The sequence below is a fragment of the Myxine glutinosa genome, chromosome 6 (genome assembly GCF_964187855.1).
Source record: "Myxine glutinosa chromosome 6, kmMyxGlut1.1, whole genome shotgun sequence".
Taxonomy (NCBI): domain Eukaryota; kingdom Metazoa; phylum Chordata; class Myxini; order Myxiniformes; family Myxinidae; genus Myxine; species Myxine glutinosa.
The window spans coordinates 144,767,082-144,792,075 of record NC_136266.1 but is presented as its reverse complement, the minus strand read 5'-3'; the positions used below and the strand labels follow the sequence as shown (position 1 = coordinate 144,792,075).

The 24,994-nt window shown below is 40.1% G+C and overlaps 1 protein-coding gene across 5 annotated transcripts in view; it reads left to right on the top strand.

Moving 5' to 3' along the window:
- LOC137430403 (uncharacterized) overlaps positions 1-24,994 on the top strand; it is a 71,566-nt gene that overhangs the window by 31,420 nt on the left and 15,152 nt on the right. For all 5 annotated transcript variants that reach the window (XM_068121254.2, XM_078780647.1, XM_068121253.2 and 2 more), the window contains 2 exons: positions 4,160-4,225; positions 4,384-4,474. In XM_068121254.2, the coding sequence (XP_067977355.2) occupies positions 4,160-4,225; positions 4,384-4,474 (157 nt within the window). The remainder of the gene's footprint in view (positions 1-4,159; positions 4,226-4,383; positions 4,475-24,994) is intronic.

The following is a 24,994-nucleotide window of genomic DNA, read 5'->3' as shown; positions in this document are numbered from 1 at the left end:
CTAAGGATATTCCCAGCAAACTCCCTAAATATTCCACACTCTGGGAAGTAATTCCCGAACAGCCCAGTCGAACAGGGTTATCTGCTAGTTCACAAATAAAACTGAGTTTTTCGTTCCTCGTGTTCGTGAAACTTGTCAATCCGAATGTATATGAATAATATGGCGGTGTCTGTGTCGGTTTCTATTTCCGATTTCATCGCTTGGTGTACCGCTTGGTACACCTCCTCTGCTTGTGGGAACCTTTCCACTTCTCTACCAGGGGAAGTTGGAGTGCCCCAAAGAAGTGTCTTGGGTCCAGTCTTATGCCTCATAACTCGAGGTCGACCGATATGGGTTTTTCAAGGGCCGATGCCGATACCTATATTTGGAGAGCAGGGGGGCCGATGACCGATTGTATAATGCCAATGATAATGATAATGACCGATGATAATGCCAATGTATACATATATAAACAATTTGATAATAAAAAATGTGAATTATAAAAAATTATTGATCTTGAATTAACAAGTCTATTTAACAATATAGTATTCACTCAAAAACATGGAAAGTACCATGCACTTGTAAACAGCAGCATTTATTTCTGGTTACTCTGCTTCTGCTCATGTTTTAAAATTAAAAAATACATAAACCAAAGCAAAGAAGTTGGGAAAAACTTTGGAGGACATTTGAAAATAAAAAGGTTTGAGACACTTGTGTGAACAGCAGCATTTTCTTCAGTATGTCTGCCCTCTGTCTTATCATCGCAATGCCAAATCGCATCCCAAATCACACAAACAAAGTTGTAGTTGTACCCAACGTTTGGAGTTGGTAACTTAAAAGATATGGCCGTGCATAAGGAGCAAAGCCACAGAGAGACAATGGTGTGTGTGTGTGTGTGTGTGTGTGTGTGTGTGTGTGTGTGTGTGTGTGTGTGTGTGTGTGTGTGTGTGTGTGTGTGTGTGTGTGTGTGTGTGTGTGTGTGTGTGTGTGTACACGCACCCATCATAGTGTGTGTACACACACACACATACACACATCCATGCATACACACACACACACACACACACACACACACACACATCAGACCATTCATGCAGCCACCAATCTCATGCATTGCTCAACACTTGCATTGATTGCCAGTCGTGCCTGTCATCCGAACACCTACTTGCTGTTCTGCTTTGCCTTGAATTCTCCACTACTTTATAATTGCTATCTAAACACTGCATGATACACTCATCATGATGATACATGCTACCCTGCCCACCTCTTCCACCCACATGACCAACCAGCGATATTTCCTTGCAGTCTCAAATTAATTGTAAACTTAAGTATTTTACATTTAATAATGAGAAAATGTAGTACTTTTGTTTTGTTTTTTTTTCTTTGTTTTTGTTTGGCATGTGCACACAACTATTTTAGCTCTTTTAGTACCTCTGCCATTGAAGGTGGACTAACCCACTGGTGGCTAACCCCCGCTCTGGCAGGGAAAATGGCCTTAAAATGCATGTTGTTGTTGTTTGTTGTTGCCATTGAAGGTGGACATAGGTTATGTTTTCACCCCTGTCTGACTGTGAACAGGATATCTCAAAAAGTTGTTGACAGATTGAGACGAAATTTGGTGGAGAGGTTGGGTGTGTGACAAGGACGAAATGTTTAGAGTTTAGTGAAAAGCCAAATTCGGATGGTTATGATGGATGTTTAGATTCAAACTAGAATTGAGAGATGGGGCCGATGAAAAGCACGATTTCTCAAAAGGTTGTGGACGAGTTTTAACAAGACAAGGTGGATGAGTTTTTTAGGTGACAAGAACAAGCCGATTCGATACCGGTTCAGGTCCAGATCCAGATCCGACCTATCAGTGGGATACAAAACATAAACTGTTCAGTGTGGCAGTGGTATGCACTCTGTCGAGTGCCGTTTTAGCTATTAAAGGAGAACGGACACGACCAAAACAACTTTGCAGATTTCGAAGCATAAACATATCTTAAACACTTCTATTGAGTTCATTTCACAAATATCTTCGCAGTTTTATTAGAATTTGTCAAAATATCGCCGAACAAGCAAAATCAGTTTTGTCAAAACCGCAAACCGGAAATGACGTTTGCGAAGTAACCCAGTTTTTCGTTCTTAAAGCCTTGTTGGCTTCGTGATGATCAGAACATCACTTTGTTTTCGTTACGATCAGTTGGAATCATGCCCAGTCGTTGTGTGGCTGCTGCTAGTGCGTGCCCGTACGTGCGGGGAGGTAAGTACGTGGACATACGTACGTTGACGTACGTACCAAAAATAAGGCCTCACTGTCCGGAAGTTCGCATATCGCAATTACGATTAATCGCAAATTAGTTTTAATGGCCAAGTATTCCATTTTCAAACCGCGAGGCAGAAACAACAAACACACGCGGTTCCTTCGCTGTCGCTTGACCGTACGTGCAAAGAAAAATTAAAACTTGCATCGTTCCTTCGGTCTTCGCTCTCGTCCTTCGCCGTTCCTTCGCTCTCGTCCTTCGCCGTTCCTTCGCTCTCGTCCTTCGCTGTTCGCCCAGTCGTTGTGTGGCTGCTGCTAGTGCGTGCCCGTACGTGCGGGGAGGTAAGTACGTGGACATACGTACGTTGATGTACGTACCAAAAATAAGGCCTCACTGTCCGGAAGTTCGCATATCGCAGTTATGATTAATCGCAAAGTAGTTTTAATGGCCAAGTATTCAATTTTCAAACCGCGAGGCAGAAACAACAAACACACGCTGTTCCTTCGCTGTCGCTTGACCGTACGTGCAAAGAAAAATTAAAACTTGCATCGTTCCTTCGGTCTTCGCTCTCGTCCTTCGAAGGAACGCCTTCGCTCTCGTCCTTCGCTGTTCCTTCGTTCACGTACAAAACGTATTTGTTGGCTAAATAAATGGCCATAACTTGGTAACCACTTGTCCGATTAATAGCAAACCTTGAAAAGGCACATCTTCAGGTCCCCAGCAATATACCTAGCAAGTTTCACTTAGATCGGACCAGTGGTTGTCGAGAAACAGCGGTCACAGACATACACACAGACAGACACACAGACACACAGAGATTGCTTGCATTATAGAGAGTGCTATAAATGATACAATTACAACTGATACACCTGCAGTGCTGCACTGTCAATAAAGTCATATTTCGTTTCTGTGTTTCTATCCATTTCTTGCCTCATGGCACCGAACATTAATTAAATATTAGTTATGTATTCCATTGACCAGGAAAAGAAACTTTTTCCATTAAAAAAGAGACATAAAAATGAATACCATTCAGTATTTTGGAGGCACCCGAGATCAAAATCGATCGCCATTGTGTCTGTGTCCGACGATTTCTCTTCTTCACTCTCTGGACGGTATGGTTCGAATCTGTATGGGAGAATCGAGTGTGATTCCCCAAGATTATTAACTTTCTCTTCATTTTCCGCATCAGATTGGTCAGAAATATCGCTGATATCCCGACTTACGCAACTATCGGAGTCGGTGTCTGCCATTGTTTACTATTGCGCAGTCACATCAGCTTCCTCCGATGACGTCACGATGATGATAGTCATCACGAGATGCTGGCCGGCGCGAGAGAAATCGTCTGCTATTGGCATTTTAAAACTCGGATATCTCACGATTCACGCATGCTAGAGCAACAATTTTTGCGCCAAACTTAATCTTTTTTGTTGCTACAATTAATTAATCTTAAGCATTTGATGTCTATACTCATGTCCTTTCCCCTTTAATATTCAATCCCCACTTACATATCCGATGGCTTTTGCAAATAAGATGCTGTTCCTGACTTGATCTTTTAATAGTGCATGAGATGTATTGTTATGGCCACGGGTTTTGGGTGTACTACGAGAATCCCTGATCCTTCTCAAACTTACCGGGCCTGATGCTACCAAGCACAAATAACTTTGTACCGCTGCAGGTTGCTAGCCAACCGAGAACGGCAATTTGTCAACCACGCGGTCTGGTGGTGTATGTGACACTGCATCAAGGGTGGTAAACTTCTGTAAATTTTATTTTATTTTATTAGGATCTTCACCAAAATACAATCTTTATTTTATTTCAATTGGATGATAGACTTGAACACTACATGGGGTAAGGTATTCTATGAACTCTCTAGTTGTTTATGCACCACATTGATCTTTAACCTTAACATTCATTTTCCTTCTCATGTTCTCTAGGGTTCAATGCACCGAATAGTCTTCTTGGACTCCCTTTTCAGCGTCCGCCAATGGCAAATTTTCCTGGTGGGTAACACCCGCTCATTTTTGGCTCCTGCATTCCTTTTTGTTGTGCTATACTTGGTGTTTATGAGCAGTTTACAGTTTATATACATACATGAAGTTTTTTTGTAAAATTGTAAAAATCTCCCCTTGTAACAATTGTGGTTATTCCTCCTGTCTAGCACCGACCTCGTTCCAAGCACCACCTTTTGGAGGGCGGCCGGCATTTGACACGTTCCGGCCACAAAATGTCCCACAAGCAAATTTTCGCAGGTACGTGCATCGAATCATTCAAACTACCTGAAAGGGTCTATTTCTTAATTGTGTAGCCTCAAGAAAATGAATATTTGTCGTAAACTCGACATTACGTATTGCATTTAGGTCCGTTTGTTTGTCTGTCTGTTCATACATAATGTGTCAATGTGGAGCACAGTTTTTACACGTTATCTTTTTTTCAATCGAGCACCTCTAAAAGTATGTACAATTAGGATATGAGTACGTCTATAAAATACATACGACAAACCAAGTCGTGGTGAGGGTCTGCAATCATTGAGTGCTCGTTCCAGGTTTTGTTATGTCACCAAATATGCTCATCATAAAGTACATTATTTGGTTACATGTTCAAACTAGAACAGCGCTTAATAGAGCGCATACCTCCGCCAGGCTGAACAGGTCACGTTTGGTTTCCCACTAATAGGCTGGATCTGCATCCGCATGCCTTAACCAAAATCACTTACACTTTTTATAACGCCACAGCGGCCATGTCAATGGACAAAGATCGGATCGGTCGTCCCCGAAGATGTCAAAGGGTTCTGTTTGGCGTGCCGACAACTCATCTTATTGGTGAAAAGAAAGAGTGTTGAGAAATGATTCAAAATGGCACATATAATTGATTCAAAACAAAAGGAGCACTACAACTTCACCTGAAATAGATTCAGACAAAAACCAATGATGTATCCGTGCTGGCACCTCAATTAACATGACAATGACTGAGCCTGGTATGCTAAGGTTGTCATATGAGTGGAAGTCGCACGTGGAATATCCTTATATATTTTTTCCTCCTGAAGTGGGATTATTGTTTCTTTTATTGCAATCATTGATTTAAAATGTAGTTAAATAATATTATATGAGAATTGTCTGTTTGACTTCTGATCTATGGATTGAATGAACTAGGGCATGCCCGTACTATATATATATCTAAAATTATATCCCCCCCCTCTATTTACATGAAATGGTTTGGTCCAAAGCGAACGGCTTGCGAGTACGGTGACAATCCCCCCCCTCTATTTACATGAAATGGTTTGGTCCAAAGCGAACGGCTTGCGAGTACGGTGACAATCCCCCCCCTCTATTTACATGAAATGGTTTGGTCCAAAGCGAACGGCTTGCGAGTACGGTGACAATTCCCCCCCTCTATTTACATGAAATGGTTTGGTCCAAAGCGAACGGCTTGCGGAGTTTGGTAAAGAAATCGCCATAGCTCGGTAACTACTTGTCCGATTAATATGAAACCTTGAAAAGGCACATCCTCAGGTCCCCAGCAATATACCTGGCAAGTTTCAAGTATATCGGACCCGTGGTTGTCGAGAAACAGCGGTCACAGACAAACATACAAACATACAAACATACAAACATACACACAGAGATTACTGGAATTATAGATAGATGAATGAATGATCGTTTTGAGGCCATTTTTCCCCGCTAGAGCGGGGGTTAGCCTTGCGGGCCCCATGACAATCACGGTTCCCTGTTTGAGGCAATGTTTTTATGGCCGGATGCCCTTCCTGACGCCAACCCTTGGTCGCCTCTTACGATGCGCAGGGATACGGTGTACCTATTCTAAACCGGGGTACACACCGGGATTCCTAAACCTAATTATTCTGTACTTGTTCTGTATACATCACTCATCATCACTCATTACATCAACTCATCCTGGGAATTCTTCCAAAGTAAATTGCTCTCTCTCATGCACAGATTTATCCCATCTCGTCTTCAGTTGTCATACCCTTCCTCCCGTCCATGGTACACGGAATCTTGTGGTGAGGCTGTTGCCCAGAAACAACTTGCCTTCGTCTCCTGGAAAGCAAATCCAACGGAAGGAAATCTCATTTCCTTTCACAAAGCCCGAAACAAGTGTGTGTCCACCCTCAGGAGAGCCAGGAAACAATATCTCTCCGTTCTCAAGACCGAACTCTCTTATCTGTCTCCCTCTTCCAAATCCTGGTGGCGTCTGGTCAAATCCGTTTCTGGTGTTTGTTCCCCCTCCATCCCCTCCCTTACCTCAAACGGCTACACAGCTGACTCCGCACGTGAAAAAGCTGAATGCCTCAACTCTGTGTTTGCCTCTAAATCTTGTGTCCCAAACCCATCCCTCTCTGTACCCACCATACCCAGTCGTACCCTGCTGCTCCTGGACTCCGTGTCCTTTCCTCCTGACAAGGTGGAAAAGTTTCTGTCAACCCTCGACTCTGATTCTGCAACTGGACCCGACGGCATCAGCCCACGGGTCCTAAAATCCTGCTCTGCTGCTCTATCTCACCCTCTCTCTGTTCTCTTCACCCTCTCTTTTGCTCAAGGTCAACTGCCATCTGCTTGGAAATCAGCCAACATCACCGCTTTGCACAAAAAAGGTGCAAAAACAGATCCTAGCAACTACAGACCAATCAGCCTTCTCCCAATTATCAGCAAAGTCATGGAATCCATCATTGCTTCGGATATGAAATCTTTCTTCTTCTCCAATGGCTTGATCTCTGATCATCAATTTGGTTTCAGACCAGGTCACTCTACTCTGGACATGCTGCTTCTGCTGTCTCAACAATGGATGGAGGTCCTCAATGCCAAACAGGAAATTAGAGCTGTCTCCCTCGACATATCACGTGCCTTCGACACGGTCTGGCACCCCGCTCTGCTCACCAAACTCTCCTCCTTTGGTATCCATGGAAATCTCCACGCATGGCTGGCGGACTTCCTCTCTAGTCGTCGTCAACGTGTGGCCCTGAATGGGTTTCTCTCATCTCCTCTTACTGTTCAGGCTGGAGTTCCCCAAGGCAGTGTTCTGGGCCCCGTGCTTTTTCTGGTCTTCATCAATGATCTCTCTGACTCTCTCGAAAATCCTCTCTATCTCTTTGCTGATGACTCCACTCTCTGCCGCTCCATTCCTCTTCCCTCAGATCGGCAGTCTGCTGCCTCCTCACTCTCTGAAGACCTGGACAAAATCACAGACTGGTCAAACAAGTGGAACATGTCTTTCAATCCTGACAAATCTCACACTCTTACTATGTCTCTCCGAAAAGATCGACTGGACAACCCTCCCATCTACTTTCTCAACAATCCTCTCCAAGAAGTTCTGTCGCTCAAGATTTTGGGTCTCACTATCTGCCATGATCTTTCTTGGGAAAACCACATTTCCAAGCTGGCCTCCAAAGCCAGTCGCCGACTGGGCATCCTCCGTCGTGCGAAGTCCTTCCTCGGCACACCTGAGCTCCTCACCACATACAAGGCTTTCATCCGCAGCTCAATGGAATACTGTTCTCCCCTATGGGCCGGTGCTCCTGCCTCACACCTAGCTCGGCTTCACGCTGTTGAAACCAAAGCTTTCAGAATTATTGGAATCTCCCGCGATGAAGCTATCTCTGAGGGCCTTTCACTCACTCACCGCAGGCAGGTAGGTGGTCTTTCTGTCTTCTACCGACTCCTCTCCGGCCTTGCACCCCCAGCTCTCTCTGTGCTCTGTCCCCCAAATATTCCTACAGGTCGCACAAGATCTGCCAGCAACCCTCTGATGGTTAAACTGCCGAAATCTCGGCTCTCTGCTCACCTTCACTCTTTCATTCCTCTTTTCTCCCGCCTCTGGAACAAACTCCCTCACTCCCTTCAATCCCACTCCTCCCTCCAGGTCTTTAAAACAGCTGTTCACCACCATCTCTTATCTTCCCCCATCCAAAACCTTGATCTTTTCTACCCCCGCTAATTCACCCCAGATCCACCTTGTTTGAAATTCCAACTTCTTTCCTGGAAGTCCTGGCAGTGTCCATATGTTTTATACCTCTCCCACCGCCCCCTTCCCATGCCCCCCCCCCCCCCCCAAAGCCCTCGCCCTCTCTCAGATCTCTCGATGTCTCCATGTCTCTCGGTCCCTGCTCTCAAATGTTGTGTTTGTGTCCTTCCCCCTCTCTCCCCATCTTGTCTACCGCTCCCGATGTTATATGTTTTATGTGTCGGTTTGTCTTTCTGTGTGATTAATGTTCGCTCTTTCACGAGCCTCGATCTTGTATACAAAAAAAAAAAAAAAATAAAAAAAATACTCTTCAATTATCTGAAACATCTCTGTCAGATCTCCTTGTAATCGCCTCCTTTATCATATATAAATCCAGTCTCCTTTAACCGCAACTCATAGCTTGATCAAGGTAGGCACAAACTCAATCTAGTCGTTCTACGGTCAACCCTCTCTCTTGCAACTATGTCTTCCTTAGTTGTAGTGACCAAAACCTAAAATAATATTCCAGATGAGGTCTCAATAAATTTCTGTACAATATTAAAATTGCAGCTTTTGATTTTTCATCATAATTCATAATGGGATCATTTATCCTGCTACAAATGCAATCTAAAACTAGAACGGCACTCATTAGAGAGCATACATCCGCCTGGTTCGCCATATCACTCAATGGTGAAGAATCACTTTAAAATTTCTACTAGCTGGATCTGCATCCAGATCTTCACCAAAATTGAATCGATTCTTCCTTGTCAGAGACACAACCTGTCCAACAAGTTTTGTCCAAATCCATCCACAACTTTTTGAGATATCCTGCAATGTATCGTTTTTGGCCCTATCTCCCAATGGTGAAGAATCACTTAAAAATTCTACTAACCGGATCAGAATCCGAATCCGATCTTCACCAAAATATAAGGATTTCGCTCCTCTCACATAAGGATTTCGTTCTCACTTCATCTCTGCCAAATTTCGTCCCAATTCCGTCCACAACGTTTTGAGATATTTCGTTCACAAATGGACAGACAGGGGTGAAAACATAACCTCCATCCACCTTTGGTGGTGGAGGTAATTATGTTTGCTTTACCTATGGCACCTTTACCTTTACCTATGGGACTGTTCTACCTGCTTAACCTGCCCACCCTCCCCCACCCCCATCCCTCTATTTGCACCCCCAAATCTTTCTCCTGTGTGAAATGATCCAAGATTGCCTCTTGCATCATATAATCGCTATTTTTATTATTCTTACCCATCCCAATCACCTTTTAATTTATTTACGTTGGACTACATCTGCCAATCTTTTACCAAATTTTGAAAGTATTGAGAGTTTCCTGAATCTGATCACCCCCAATGTTATCGACCTCACCTCCAAGCTTTGTGTCAACTGCAAATTTTGAAAGCAGACTCTTCACCCCACTATCCAAATCATTGATGTAAATCATGAATCACAAAAAGGGCACTTGGTGGAGTGCATACCTCCACCAGGCTGCTTAGTTCACCTTTTGTATCCCACTGATAGGTCAGATCTGGATTCGGACCTGAATCAAAATTTAATCAGCTTGGTCTTATCACCTAACCAACTCGTCCACCAAGTTTTGTCATAATTCGTCCACAACTTTTTGAGATATTGTGGTATATATCGTTTTTGGCCCTATCTCTCAATAGTGAAGGATCACAAAATAAATTCTCGGAACTGGATCTTCAGCCAATTCTCAAAAGATTATTCCTTGTCATATTCCCAATCTGTCCACCAAATTTCATCCAGATCCATCCACAACTTTTCAACGTATCCTGCACACACACACACACACACACACACACACACACACACACACACACACACACACACACACACACACACACACACACACAGACACACACAGACAGTCAGACAAACAGACAGGGGTGAAAAAAAAATAATTGGTGGACGGAAGTAATAATAGCCCTAGAGGTTCCGCACTACTAACATCCTCACTGACAACCACTCTTTGCTTCCTAGCACCAATCCAGTTTCCAATATACTTGGCTGATGCAGACATATCTTACGTGACCAAAACGTCTTTCACTTTTTTCATGCGGACACATCTGTCTTGTAGTTTGAGTGTATATATATACTGTATATATATATATATATACACACACACACACACACACACACACACACACACACACACACACACACACACACACACACACACACATATTGCTACCGTTTTGAGATTGGCACATATTGATCATTAAAGGTTAAAGGGTTGCCCCCCATAGTTAGTCCACGAGCAACACGTAGGCCACCTGTCGTATTAGTTATGTCATAGTATGTGTAAGTATAGGCCATTTCCCCTTGTAATATCTGCGTTGTGTAAAGACATGAGTTTAGGTCCCATTCATTTTTGCGTCCACCCTCCAATTCCACCTCAATGGGCATAATTGATCCCACGCCCCATTTGGCTGCCCGCAGCATTTGTTACGCTTTGGCTGCCCGCAGCATTTGCTGCCCTTCACTCGCTCACTAGTCAAGTAACACGAGGTAAGCCTGAGAAGGAGGAGGAGCGTGAGGTCGGGGTGGGGGCGGCGTCAAGGCAGCGTGTCAGAGGCGATGACGGTAAGAGCCACCAGCCAACCAGGGCTCTAGCGGCATGGCGTGACAGGGCGTGGTGAGGCGCGTCTGGTAAGTGCTAGAAGGTTCGCGGGGCATACCTATAAAAGTCATTGCACAAAGCCCTTGAAAGGACTGCGGAGCTTTCGCGGAGAAGAGGACTCGCAAGGGGAGAGCGCATGTGAGAGGACTTGTTGATCAAGAAGACTGTAAAGAACTTGATTCGCATCGCTCGCTTTGGAGGCATTGCACTATATCTCGAGTATAACGTACGCGCCAGAGGAAAGGCAGCCAGACGCGCTGGTGGCAAATAGCTCTTTCTTCAGCCACGCGAGTGAACACGGCAATAGCCGCCAGTGATAACCGCCAGAGCCCAGACCCTACCGTTCGCCCCGTATTAACTCTTGTGTGCCAAACGACACGCGGAGAGCTCCTGCCCCTCTACTTACCATCTGCACGGGACGAGCCGGAGACCGGAGGGAGCTGCACGGGAGCCATCCTTGGACACGGACCATCACCCCGCAGCTGCAAGCCCCGTGTGAGTGTGTCTGTGTGTGAGATGGGCCCGTTTGTCCTGGGGATTAAGTTAAGACTGTTTTAAGGCTGCACTGTGTCCCTTTTTTCTGGAATCCCTGAAAAGTGTAAATAAATCTTGTTATTCCTTTCTTCCCAATTTGATCGCCTTTGTGATTTCTCCATTGGCTAAGCGTGGTTCGAACAAGATCGCTAGAACCGGGGTCACCATATAAACGGCACGGATCGTGTGTACGCACCGCTCGGCGTCTCAGCACGCATGATTTGTGCGGGGCTTATTTCCTCCTTTCAGGGCAGCGCGAGTAATTAGGTAATAGTGATTCTAGTCCTAGGACCCTATTTCGCGCTGTCCGGGAAGGACGTCATAGGTCCCGGGTCCCGTCGGCCAGTCAAAGACAAGGGGACTAATCCCCCCTTGGTAAGGGGAGAAGGCTGGCGCTGAGATCCACAACAATATATATATATAATTTTTTATTTTTTTTTGATGGTATTTTATTTGTCGATGATTGTATTGTACTGCATGTTACCGGTGTCTGGTTGCATGTCACTCACGGCCGGTTATACATTGCTAGTATCTAATCGCATCTCTCCTGTTTGATTATGTACAACTCATGTCAGTAGATGATAAATGTTGTTCCTGGGACAGCCCCAAATCTCCATTCACTTACATGTAAATTTTCCTCTCACCATCACTTTTCTTCATTTCCCCTTAACACCTCTATTCCTTCCCCCCTTGGTCTTATGGGCCTTTTACTCTTACTATCAATGATCATTGTTGTTTAGTAGACCACTCAAACAATGATCCTACAAATATTTGTTTATGCGTAGGAAATAATTTAATTCTCCTACAACTCTCTTCACCATCTAATATATTAACAAAGTATATGTTTGAGTTTGGTTCTTTATCAAGATATTTTAACTGAGCTAAAATAAAATGATAAACCCCCCTCAATGTCCTTGTCTGAGCGCCTCTCGTGCCACACACCATTTTTAAATTAAAGTATATATTTTCCTGACAACCATCAAAGTTTTCCGTCCACTCAAAAATATTTCCATCTTTTTCACCCAACTCACCAGTATTTAAATTAATTCTCTTATTTATTTTGTGAACTTTTTTACCAGTTGCCTTTTCAAGAAGTCTTATTTGATATTTTTCACATTCATTATGTTTTCCATTTATATACCAACGTTGATTACACCTCCACTCTTTAGTCTGGTTGATACTTGGTTCTCTCATTTATATAATAGTAAAAAAAGGCGGTGGTAGCCCGTTAAAATCCCTAACCCCCTTTTTAGCTCATCACTTATATATATCTTATCACTTATATATATCTTATCACTTATATCTTATCACTTATATATATCATCACTTATTTATCTTATCACTTATACAATCATAAGGGAGACTATCAATTCCATTTTCTAAAATAAACTTCATCATCAAAAGCCCCCAATGCTTTCTTATTCACCTCTTCTGAATATAATTGATGTTTATAACTTCTTATTCCATTAATCTTTCTAAACTCTTCTTTCTTTGTTGTTAAACAGTTATAATAATCCTTAAAGTTTATTGTTTCTTTAATAACATTTTTCTTTACACCTTTTAACTTCTTATCAGTCTTTTCAACATTATTCACAATGTATTTATAAGCATAAGCCTTGGACCTCAATCCCACAAATTCACTCATAACATTTCCTCCTAATTCATCCTTGAACTTTCCAATCACCTTTTTATTTTTAGAAGAGAACAACTCACTCTCTGGACTGTAATTACTTGTATCATAGATATTAATGTCCTTTTTCATGTCTGAATAAACATCATCAGTATTAATTTTCAAAATAAAACTATCTGTATCCATATAAAGTAGATTAACATCATTTTGATATTTCTTCCTCAAGTTATTATAAAAGTAATCATACATTAATGACTTTGATAAATCAAGAATTGATGTTCCAATATAAATAGGTTTGTCCATTTCAATACTCTCTTTAACCAAATGGATCGCACAAAAGTTCTCAGTAAAGACCTCGGCTCTTATAAAACTCGGTCTATTAATTAATTTTGATGCTTGTTCCCAAGATGTTGATAGTCTGATATTTTGTCTTTTCCTCACGTTCTCCATGGTCTTACCAAAGACTGCATTATTCATCAATTTATAAAAGTCTTTCTCAAAATCTGTTTTTGACTCTGTTCTCTCTTTGTGTATTAAAATCAATGTACTCCTTTAGCCAATGACTTTGATTGAACTTTAGAACCCTCTGGATCTTCTCTACTCTTTGACCTTTTGATAAATATTGTCGCAAATTTCTTTGGTGTAGAACATAATTTTTCTTGTTATATAATGTAGTAAGTAATTTTTCTGTTGATTCACCTATATCAAACGATCGTTGATAAATCACTCAACCATTCTTTCTTTGGACTTTCTTTCTCACAAGCAAATGGAAGATCTTTATGTTTGATATGAAGTTCTTCAGGATATTTTAAATCGACCTCAAAATAATAACCAACCTTTGAATCATCCAATTCTTTTTGTGTGGAGATACATACATCTTGTAAAACCTTTTTGTAGTCTTTTTCCTTTACCCATCTAAGTTTTCCATAAGGAAGAGCCTGAGACATTGCCCAGCCATACAGGTTGTTCGCGTCATAGTACATCAAGTAAGAACTCTTTTTCGTTGAATCATAATTTGGAAGATATTTGTTATTTTCTTTTGCGTATCTACTCGAGCAGACTTGTGAAATTCCTCCTCTCTTTGCCTTTTCAATCATCAAAAGCATATCAACATCGGTTATCAAATCCAAATCTTGTTTTGTCATTTTCAACATCGCACTCCAGGCCAATCCAGGTGCTGTGTAGTAGTGAGCAGGATCCAATCCATATCCAGTGCAACAAACAGATCTAAAGGCTTCAAATACATCGGCCAATAAAAGCACATCAGTTTTGAGATACAAATCGTGATACTCGCCAAGATTCTTGATGTTATATTTTTCCCAAACATTTTGTGCGTGTACATAATCTTTATCAGATATATGACTGTTGTTTAATTTGTTATAGAAATTTTCTTTTGAAGGAAGTTGTGTTTCATTGAATCTCTCAAATGAGTCCATATAGTCATAGGGGTAAATTCCCTTTTGTGTTAGAAAATCTTTATCTGAAAAATACTCTGAAAGACATGGAAACTCTTTTAGATTTTGAACCAAGTTAGCCAATGGACTTGCCATGAATTTAAATGTATCAAGAAATCTGATATGAGTAATAGGAGGTGTGTGAATTGTTTTTGTGAATGAAATGTATTTCTGATCGGTGTTAGGAATTGCTGAAATGTGTCCAGATGTCTTTGAAAGTTCATTAATAAATAGATGCGTATCATAATGAGCGTTGTTATGAAGAAAGACGGGAATGAAAGAGGGGAGTTTATAATTGATATTACAACTTTGATGAGCCGGACCTCTATATTTACCAGTGAGATGACAATGATCTCTAACCTTTAGACCTTCACCAATTTTTTCCTCACAAATATGACAAACATTGTTTTTCTAAATTCCCTTTTCTGTTCACTCGTCAAGGACATTGGTTTATTGGTTTCTCTCATTATCTTGGTTAATCGGACACAGTCTTTTTCTAGTCGTTTCACAAACTCCTCTGGGGTATTTGAGCCTCTATACTCCTCTAACTTGTTATATTTATCACCAACGGATGATTTGATATAATAACAAAAACCGCAAGGAGTATGTTTTTGATATTTATTTGTGTATGATTCTTTTGGATCTGGAGAAGCAGTATCTATTTTTTCTAGAATACTTTCAAAATCAGCATATATAACAAATGGATGTTTGATCTTTTTCTTTTCATCTTTGAATGTGATCTTTGAGCCTTCTTTAGGCATATTGATTACCGTTGATTTATGTTCACCACAATAATTTGAATGTTTATCTAATCTTTCTTGTGTATGGAAGAAGTTAAGACAACGCAAACAAATATATATTTTATTTGTTCTTTTACATACTTGTGGTTGTATTAATTTAGCAATATCTTTGATGTATGTATAATGTGAATTTTCCTCTGAATTAAAATATAGAAGATTAATATGAGTTTGTTTACAATTGTTAGAAAGCTTTAAAACCTGAATGCTGTTTGTTTCTGTTAGACCATAAACATTAACTGATAAATTATTCATCTTTTCAAATTTAGGAATATCATTTAAAGCCATCGGAAACTTTAGATCTTTCGTATTTAATGTATTCTCATATTTTTTATAATGAGATACTCTTTCATCATGAAAATGTGGAGGATGTTAGTGTGCCAGAATAGACCAGAGAAAACATTTATTGTCTTTATTTTTGATATTGATAACTGCTTTTCTATTTTTGATAACACTGGGTAAATCAATGTTAGAAGAAGCTTTTAGAGGGGCTGATTTAAGAATATGAATGTCTATGTAAATAATTTTTCCTATATTGAATCCACTTCCTATGATTGAAATATCCACATCTTGCTTTTGTTTAATAAGTTCATCATAGACTCCTGATGTTTTAAAATCTTGATATGAAGATATAAAGTGTGGCTCAGTTCTCATGTATGGTGTATCTATAACTCCTTCATCCTTTGTCATTTCTAATTTTACTCCCATATAAAATTTAAGTGGTTTCATTTCTTTTAGTGTTTTTTCAATCAAAGTTTGAACAGCAGGTTTAACTATTTCTACAGCATCAACTATAGACTCTGGTTCAGGAGGTTTGAAGTTAAAGACTCTTATTTTAATATGTCCTTTGAATGCGCCATCAGAGTTTTTAGTTGTGATAAAATTTGATAAATGTAGATTTGTTTTAAGATGTATTTTTTGAAGCCTTTCTTGAGGATATTTTTATGACAGACAGAACAGTGTTTTGTTTCCTTCTGAATAGGAGCTAGTAGGTGAAGTAGATTAAATGTGTGTTTGTTAGTTTTAAGGTGTCTTTTGTATTGTTTATATTCTTGTTCACAAATGTCGCAATACGTTGCTTTGATCATATTTATATAGTAAAATTATACTTAAAACAAAGTGCCTTTTTAGAGGCTTTTTTAAAGATGAAACTGTGCTTAAAGTAAAACACTTATAGAAGAAACTGTGCTTCGAAGAAAGTGCCTTTTTACAGGCTTTTTATATATGAAACTATACTTAAAGTAAAACACCTTTTTACAGGTATACTAAAATTAAAGTGCTTTTTAATCACAAAATTCAACACTAAAATCATCATCATCACTATCTAAGTTCAATGAGAACACTATCATTTGTGTACACTGAATTATCATCACTAAAATCACTATCACTATCACTATCACTCATTGATTCACTATCATCATCAATAAAACTACTCTCATAACTATCATTTGAACACAAACTATGAGTATCATAACTATCTTTAGATCCTAGACTCTCAGTATCATATTCAGATCCTAGACTCTCAGAGTATTGACTGACAATATCACTCATTTACATAGCATTAAACTTCCATCAATATCTATATATTTTCTTTCATTAGAACTAATAACCACAATATTTTTTACATTAAATGTTATTTTCAAATAATCTCTAATAATCAGGGTACGGAATGATAGTTCACCACTAATATTCATATTATTAATTTCACCCACATCTTTGGGTCTTTTAAAGAATATACAAATGTTTCCTCTAGAATCGTTGATGGTCTTATCATTCATTTTAATAGCTTCTTTATCAATGATCTTTTCAAGCTTTGAGTAAATTGCCAGTAGTAGTGGAGAAACTTTTGTCAAATTTACTTTAATAGAGTTATTAATTAACATAGCTTGTCCCGTAAATTTAATAAAAGGACGCATGTTATTCTCCATAACTGGTTTAATCCAAAATTTTCCATATTTATCTTTGTTCAATTTAACATCTTTGACATATTTTTCTGCTGGTACCGAAGTAGAGATTGATTGAAATTTGTCTTTTGTGTTTTGAAACATTGTATTTATTAGCTAATAAACTTGCGTTTCGTTTAAGTAAACATTTACTATATAAATATGATAGAAGGATATTTAGAATTTCCAGACTCTCCATATGATAAATTATAGAATTGTCCAGCTTGTGATAGAATAGGGCTTAATAATGAGGGTTCATATAAACAATGTATTTTCTGTGATTTAATTTTAATTAATAATAATAAAAAATATTTAAAAAAATATAACTTTTAAATTAGAACGAAAAATGAATGACTTTACAAGATTAATAAGAGAGATGAATGTTAAGTATTGTGATGATAATACACCATTTCTTTCAAGGGAAGAGACTATTTGTATTGAGGAAATGTATAAGGGTTTAATGATATTTATTATTCAAAAATTTTTTAATGGAAATGTTAATACAAGATACTACATCAATAAAATAATGAATTATTTTGAAATTAAACCCGAACTCACGATAAAATATATAGTTTCTAAAATAGCTCAAAAAAGTTAGATGACTTGTTTTCCAAATATATAAATGAATGATTTTTTACCCGTTTGGGAAAATAAGATAACATTTAATAACCATAAAAACATTCCAAATTCATTGAGATGTCTAATAGTTGGTTCAAGCGGAAGTGGAAAAACCTGTTTGCTTTTAAAGATGGACAAAATCACAGACTGGTCAAACAAGTGGAACATGTCTTTCAATCCTGACAAATCTCACACTCTTACTATGTCTCTCCGAAAAGATCGACTGGACAACCCTCCCATCTACTTTCTCAACAATCCTCTCCAAGAAGTTCTGTCGCTCAAGATTTTGGGTCTCACTATCTGCCATGATCTTTCTTGGGAAAACCACATTTCCAAGCTGGCCTCCAAAGCCAGTCGCCGACTGGGCATCCTCCGTCGTGCGAAGTCCTTCCTCGGCACACCTGAGCTCCTCACCACATACAAGGCTTTCATCCGCAGCTCAATGGAATACTGTTCTCCCCTATGGGCCGGTGCTCCTGCCTCACACCTAGCTCGGCTTCACGCTGTTGAAACCAAAGCTTTCAGAATTATTGGAATCTCCCGCGATGAAGCTATCTCTGAGGGCCTTTCACTCACTCACCGCAGGCAGGTAGGTGGTCTTTCTGTCTTCTACCGACTCCTCTCCGGCCTTGCACCCCCAGCTCTCTCTGTGCTCTGTCCCCCAAATATTCCTACAGGTCGCACAAGATCTGCCAGCAACCCTCTGATGGTTAAACTGCCGAAATCTCGGCTCTCTGCTCACCTTCACTCTTTCATTCCTCTTTTCTCCCGCCTCTGGAACAAACTCCCTCACTCCCTTCAATCCCACTCCTCCCTCCAGGTCTTTAAAACAGCTGTTCACCACCATCTCTTATCTTCCCCCATCCAAAACCTTGATCTTTTCTACCCCCACTAATTCACCCCAGATCCACCTTGTTTGAAATTCCAACTTCTTTCCTGGAAGTCCTGGCAGTGTCCATATGTTTTATACCTCTCCCACCGCCCCCTTCCCATGCCCCCCCCCCCCCCCCCAAAGCCCTCGCCCTCTCTCAGATCTCTCGATGTCTCCATGTCTCTCGGTCCCTGCTCTCAAATGTTGTGTTTGTGTCCTTCCCCCTCTCTCCCCATCTTGTCTACCGCTCCCGATGTTATATGTTTTATGTGTCGGTTTGTCTTTCTGTGTGATTAATGTTCGCTCTTTCATGAGCCTCGATCTTGTATACAAAAAAAAAAAAAAAAAAAAAAAAAAAAAGATGCTCCTTACCCCCAACTTTTTAGATTATGATAATTTAATAATTTTTACGAAGTCAAGTTTTCAACCCGAGTATCAACTACTCTCACAGGGTTTTAATGCAGGTCTTAAAAAGGAAGACATTATCGGTTTATTTAAACTTCAAAACAAACTAAATGATTATAACATTGAGGATATAATACAACTATTTTGTGATACACAGAAACCTAAACCAAAATCCATAACTTGTATACTCAGTGATAATACGGATGATATACCTTCACCTCAAGATTTAGATAAATCAAAAAAGAACCTCGTCATCTTTGATGATTGTGTTAATGAGAGAAACCAAACAGTAATGGATAGCTACTATACAAGAGGGAGACATTCTTCTTGTAATTGTATTTATCTTAGTCAGTCATATTTTCAACTCCCTCGACGCTCAATAAGAAACAATGCTAATACTTTTATTTTATTTAAGTTAAATTCAATAGATGTAAATAATTTTTGGAGAGATAATTGCTCTACGTTATGTAGTAAAAAAGAATTTGAAAATTATATGAAACACACGATTGAAAAATATAAATATATTGTTGTGAAACAAGATGAGATACTAACTGATATTTTTCAATAAATAAATACAGAAAATGAATGTCAAAGAAAGAGTGAGAAAGTTTAAAGAACATCAAGAGTTGGTTTCAAAAGTTACAAAGCAACAGGAAGAGATAAAGAAGAAACGGAGACAGAAACTAACTGGTGAAGAAGCCTTTGAAAGAAAACAAGAGAAAATTTTTAAACCACTTTTAAAAACTCAACAAACGATTTCACCTACAGTTCCCATGGTAGAATTTACTCCGAAAAATCTTCAAATACTCAAAGATTTTAGTCAAATGACAGAGCAAGAACTTGGAGAATTAGAATATGATGATGAAGGATTATTTTGGCATCTTGAGAAGGTAAATAAACTTTCCAATTATATTGTAGAAGCTCTTCAAAACAATGAATATTTGAAGGGTTCAAAAACCAGAGCAGGTCTCATTCCAACAGAAGAACCAGCACAGTTCCATCTTGTGAAAGAAAAGGTATTGATATTTAATGATAAATTGGTGTTCTTAAGTTCTGACCAACCAAATGTTGAATTAACCCAAAGATTAATGTTTCTTCTAGCAAAGGAAGGACATGCTAATTCACCTTATTTTGATGAACCGCTTGGTATGGAAAGAGAGGAAGATAAAGAGTATATTGAGTTGCTAAACGCACTTGATTATGGAGTTTCTGTTGCTGGTAAAAGTAAGAAGAATGAGAAGGAGAAACATATTGATGCTTTAAGTAAGCTTGGTTCAGGTGTTAGTTTTCTTCCAAATGACCCATCACAATTAGTAAATAGGTTATTATTGTTGTTAGGTAGTAAGAAGGCTGGAAACAACAATTGTTTTAATGAAGCATCTGCCATTTTAGATCAGTTGATGAATATGAAAATAATTAATAAATGTCAATACAAAGATATTTTATTAGATATTAAATAAGATGAGAAGCACAATTCTTAGTTTTAATTTCACAGCGAGTGATTACACAGCTTCATTCCCTTACCCACTACAACTTGACCCCACAAAAGAATACGAGGCATCTTTATTGTCGATGGAAACTTGTAATACCTTGTTTAATATCACAGAGAAAAACAACAAGTTTAGTTATAATCCAGGAAGTGGATATAAAACTATAACCGTTTCACCCGGAGCTTACGAGATTTCTCAAATATCTTCTGAAGTCTCTCGCCTTATGAAAGAACAAGGTGATGAACCAAAAAATATTGCAATAGATATTCAAAAACACACTTCGAAATCAACTATTAAACTTAAAAATAATTATAAAGTTGATTTCACGATTGAAAAATCGTTTAGAGAGCTATTGGGTTTCTCTTCAAAAAAGATTGAAACTAACGGGACGTTTTACAGTGATAATGTCATTCAAATATCCTCCGGTATAAATTCAGTATTAATTCATTGTGATTTGATTGATGGTGCTTATAACGATGGAATAAGAACAAATACAATATTTTCATTCAGCGCATACTCAACACCGATTGGTTATAAATTCAATATGGAACCAAAAAATCTTGTCTATTTACCTGTGTCAGGAAAAACCATATACAGAGTAAATTATAGGATAACCGATCAGATCTCCTTTAATGAAGAAATTATATCCATCAGAATTCACCTTCGTGAAGTTTTTTTTGATAACTAAATAATGGTTATTGTGAGAAAACACGAGTTGGGAAAATATAAAATAATTACAGGGGATGGGATGTTCCTTTCACCATACTATAAGGGTGAAGGTATGTTTCTTGGTAGAGGATACTATAAACCAAAGAGACAACGGGGTGTGGGACATCAATTTAGAAATAAAGCCATGGCTCTTCAGCAAAGGATTTCTGCGACTCACTGGGACTGACACAATCTGTCAATTTCCCGACCCGGATCTCAGTCAACGGAGCATCTTCTCTTCTGGATTTGGTTATGACAAACTTCCCTGAAAATGTCTGCTGCTCTTCTTCTGCTCCAATCGGCTCATCTGATCATGTGCTTGTCAAAGTGGACATCTCTCTGACCATTCTCAGAGAGCCTCCTCAGCGTCGACGAGTCTGGCATTTCACTCAGGCCAACTGGCACGGTCTTCAAGCAGCCATCAATCATCTGGACTGGTCTCCCATCTCTACCGCCTCTGACATCAACTCATCCTGGGAATTCTTTCAAAGTAAATTGCTCTCTCTCATGCACAGATTTATCCCATCTCGTCTTCAGTTGTCATACCCTTCCTCCCGTCCATGGTACACGGAATCTTGTGGGGAGGCTGTTGCCCTGAAACAACTTGCTTTCGTCTCCTGGAAAGCAAATCCAACGGAAGGAAATCTCATTTCCTTTCACAAAGCCCGAAACAAGTGTTTGTCCACCCTCAGGAGAGCCAGGAAACAATATCTCACCGTTCTCAAGACCGAACTCTCTTATCTGTCTCCCTCTTCCAAATCCTGGTGGCATCTGGTCAAATCTGTTTCTGGTGTTTGTTCCCCCTCCATCCCCTCCCTCACCTCAAACGGCTTAACGGCTGACTCCGCACATGAAAAAGCTGAATGCCTCAACTCTGTGTTTGCCTCTAAATCTTGTGTCCCAAACCCATTCCTCTCTGTACCCACCGTACCCAGTCGTACCCAGCTGCTCCTGGACTCTGTGTCCTTTCCTCCTGACAAGGTGGAAAAGTTTCTGTCAACCCTCGACTCTGATTCTGCAACTGGTCCTGACGGCATCAGCCCACCGGTCCTAAAATCATGTGCTTCCGCTCTTTAACTCCCTCTTTCTGTTCTCTTCACCCTCTCTTTTGCTCAAGGTCATCTGCCATCTGCTTGGAAATAGCCAACATCACTGCTTTGCACAAAAAAGGTGCAAAAACAGATCCCAGCAACTACAGACCAATCAGCCTTCTCCCAATTATCAGCAAAGTCATGGAATCCATCATTGCTTCAGATATGAAATCTTTCCTCTTCTCCAATGGCTTGATCTCTGATCATCAATTTGGTTTCAGACCTGGTCACTCTACTCTGGACATGCTGCTTCTGCTTTCTCAACAATGGATGGAGGTCCTCAACGCCAAACAGGAAATTAGAGCCGTCTCCCTTGACATTTCACGTGCCTTCGATACGGTCTGGCACCCTGCTCTGCTCACCAAACTCTCCTTTGGTATCCATGGAAATCTCCACGCATGGCTGGCGGACTTCCTCTCTGGTCGTCGTCAACGTGTGGCCCTGAATGGGTTTCTCTCATCTCCTCTTCCTGTTCAGGCTGGAGTTCCCCAAGGTAGTGTTCTGGGCCCTGTGCTTTTTCTGGTCTTCATCAATGATCTCTCTGACTCTCTTGAAAATCCTCTCTATCTCTTTGCTGACGACTCTACTCTCTGTCGCTCCATTCCTCATCCCTCAGATCGGCAGTCTGCAGCCTCCTCACTCTCTGCAGACCTGGACAAAATCACAGACTGGGCAAACAAATGGAACATGTCTTTCAATCCTGATAAATCTCACACTCTTACGATGTCTCTCCGAAAAGACCGACTGGAAAACCCTCCCATCCACTTTCTGAATAATCCTCTCCAAGAAGTTCTGTCACTCAAGCTTTTGGGTCTCACTATTTGCCATGATCTTTCCTGGGAAAACCACATTTCAAATCTGGCCTCCAAAGCCAGTCGCCGACTGGGCATCCTCCGTCGTGCGAAGTCCTTCCTTGGCACACCTGAGCTCCTCACCACATACAAGGCTTTCATCCGCAGCTCTATGGAATACTGCTCTCCCCTCTGGTCTGGTGCTCCTGCCTCACACCTAGCCCGTCTTCACGCTGTTGAAACCAAAGCGTTCAGAATCATTGGAATCTCCCGCGATGAAGCTAACTCCAAGGGCCTTTCACTCACTCACCGCAGGCAGGTTGGTGGTCTTTCCGTCTTCTACCGACTCCTCTCTGGCCTTGCCCCCCCCCAGCCCTCTCTGGGCTATGTCCCCCAAATATTCCTACAGGTCGCACAAGATCTGCCTGCAACCCTCTTATGGTTAAACTGCCAAAATCAAGACTTTCTGCTCACCTTCACTCCTTCATTCCTCTTTTCTCCCACCTCTGGAACAAACTCCCTCACTCTCTTCAATCCCACTCCACCCTCCAGGTCTTTAAAACAGCTGTTCACCACCATCTCTTATCCTCCCCCATCCAAAACCTTGATCTTTTCTACCCCCGCTAATTTTGGTCCCCTTGTGTTTTATACCTCTCCCCCCCCCCCCCTCCCCTTCCCACGCCTCCTGCCCCCAAGCCCTCTCCCTCCCACACTTCTGCCTGCTCTCAAATGTTGTGGTTGTGTGCTTCCCCTTCTCTCCCCATCTTGTCTTCCGCTCCCTCTTTTTGTATATTTTGTTTGTCTGGTTGATTTGTTTGTGAAATAAATGTTAGCTCTTTCACGAGCCTCGATTCAGTATACAAAAAAAAAAAAAAAAAAAGGAGATGGGATAATTGATACTCTTATGGGTATTGGTTTAACCATTCTTAAACATAAAGACCTAATTGGTTCAACTGCTTCTGCCGTGGGAAATGTAGCGGGTGCTATAAAGAGTATAAAAGATGCTCAAAAGGAGTCTCATAAATGACAAGCAATCAAAGAAATAAAAAAAGGCGAAACTCAACTGTCTTCACAAGAACGACAAAAAATCATGAAAATACTTGGGTCAGGGTTTCAACGATTTTAATGCTATATAAATACAAGTATGGAAGCGATTGATAGTATCTATGATTTGGATGATACAATTATCATTTCAAACTCCACGAAAAAGGAAGACTATTTTAAGGTAAATGCTATAACAGGAACAGACTGGAATTCAAATGGAACAAAAAGTTTTGAAATAAATAATCAACAAACTTACTTGAATCTCGCTGATAGTTTCTTGCTGTGTAAATTTAAATTCACTAAGGCTGCGAATAACACTAATGCTACACTCGTAAATGATTTCTTCTGGAAAATGTTTGATAGTGTTCGCCTGTATATTGGAACACAAGAGGTTGAAGCGGTTGATTATGTCTCTGCTACATCTGAAATGATGAAATTTACACTATATTCGTTTAGTGATAGAATGGGTAAGGGAGCTGTTGAAGGTTTTATTCCTGATATGTCAACGGGTACAAACGCAGACCCTGGTTATAGTCAAAGGAAATCAATGTATAATGATGAAACAAAAGTAGAGAATAGTTTTACCGTAGCGGTACCTCTGAAAGGTATATTCGGATTTTGTGATTATGATAAAGTTTTGTATGGTCTTAAAATTAGATTTCAACTACAAAGGAATGATAATGTAAATAGGTTGCTTTTTGGAGCTGAAAATGCTTTTGGCGACAATAATAAATTTGTTATTAACTAGGGCATGCCCGTACTATATATAAGCTAGGACGTGCCCGTACGT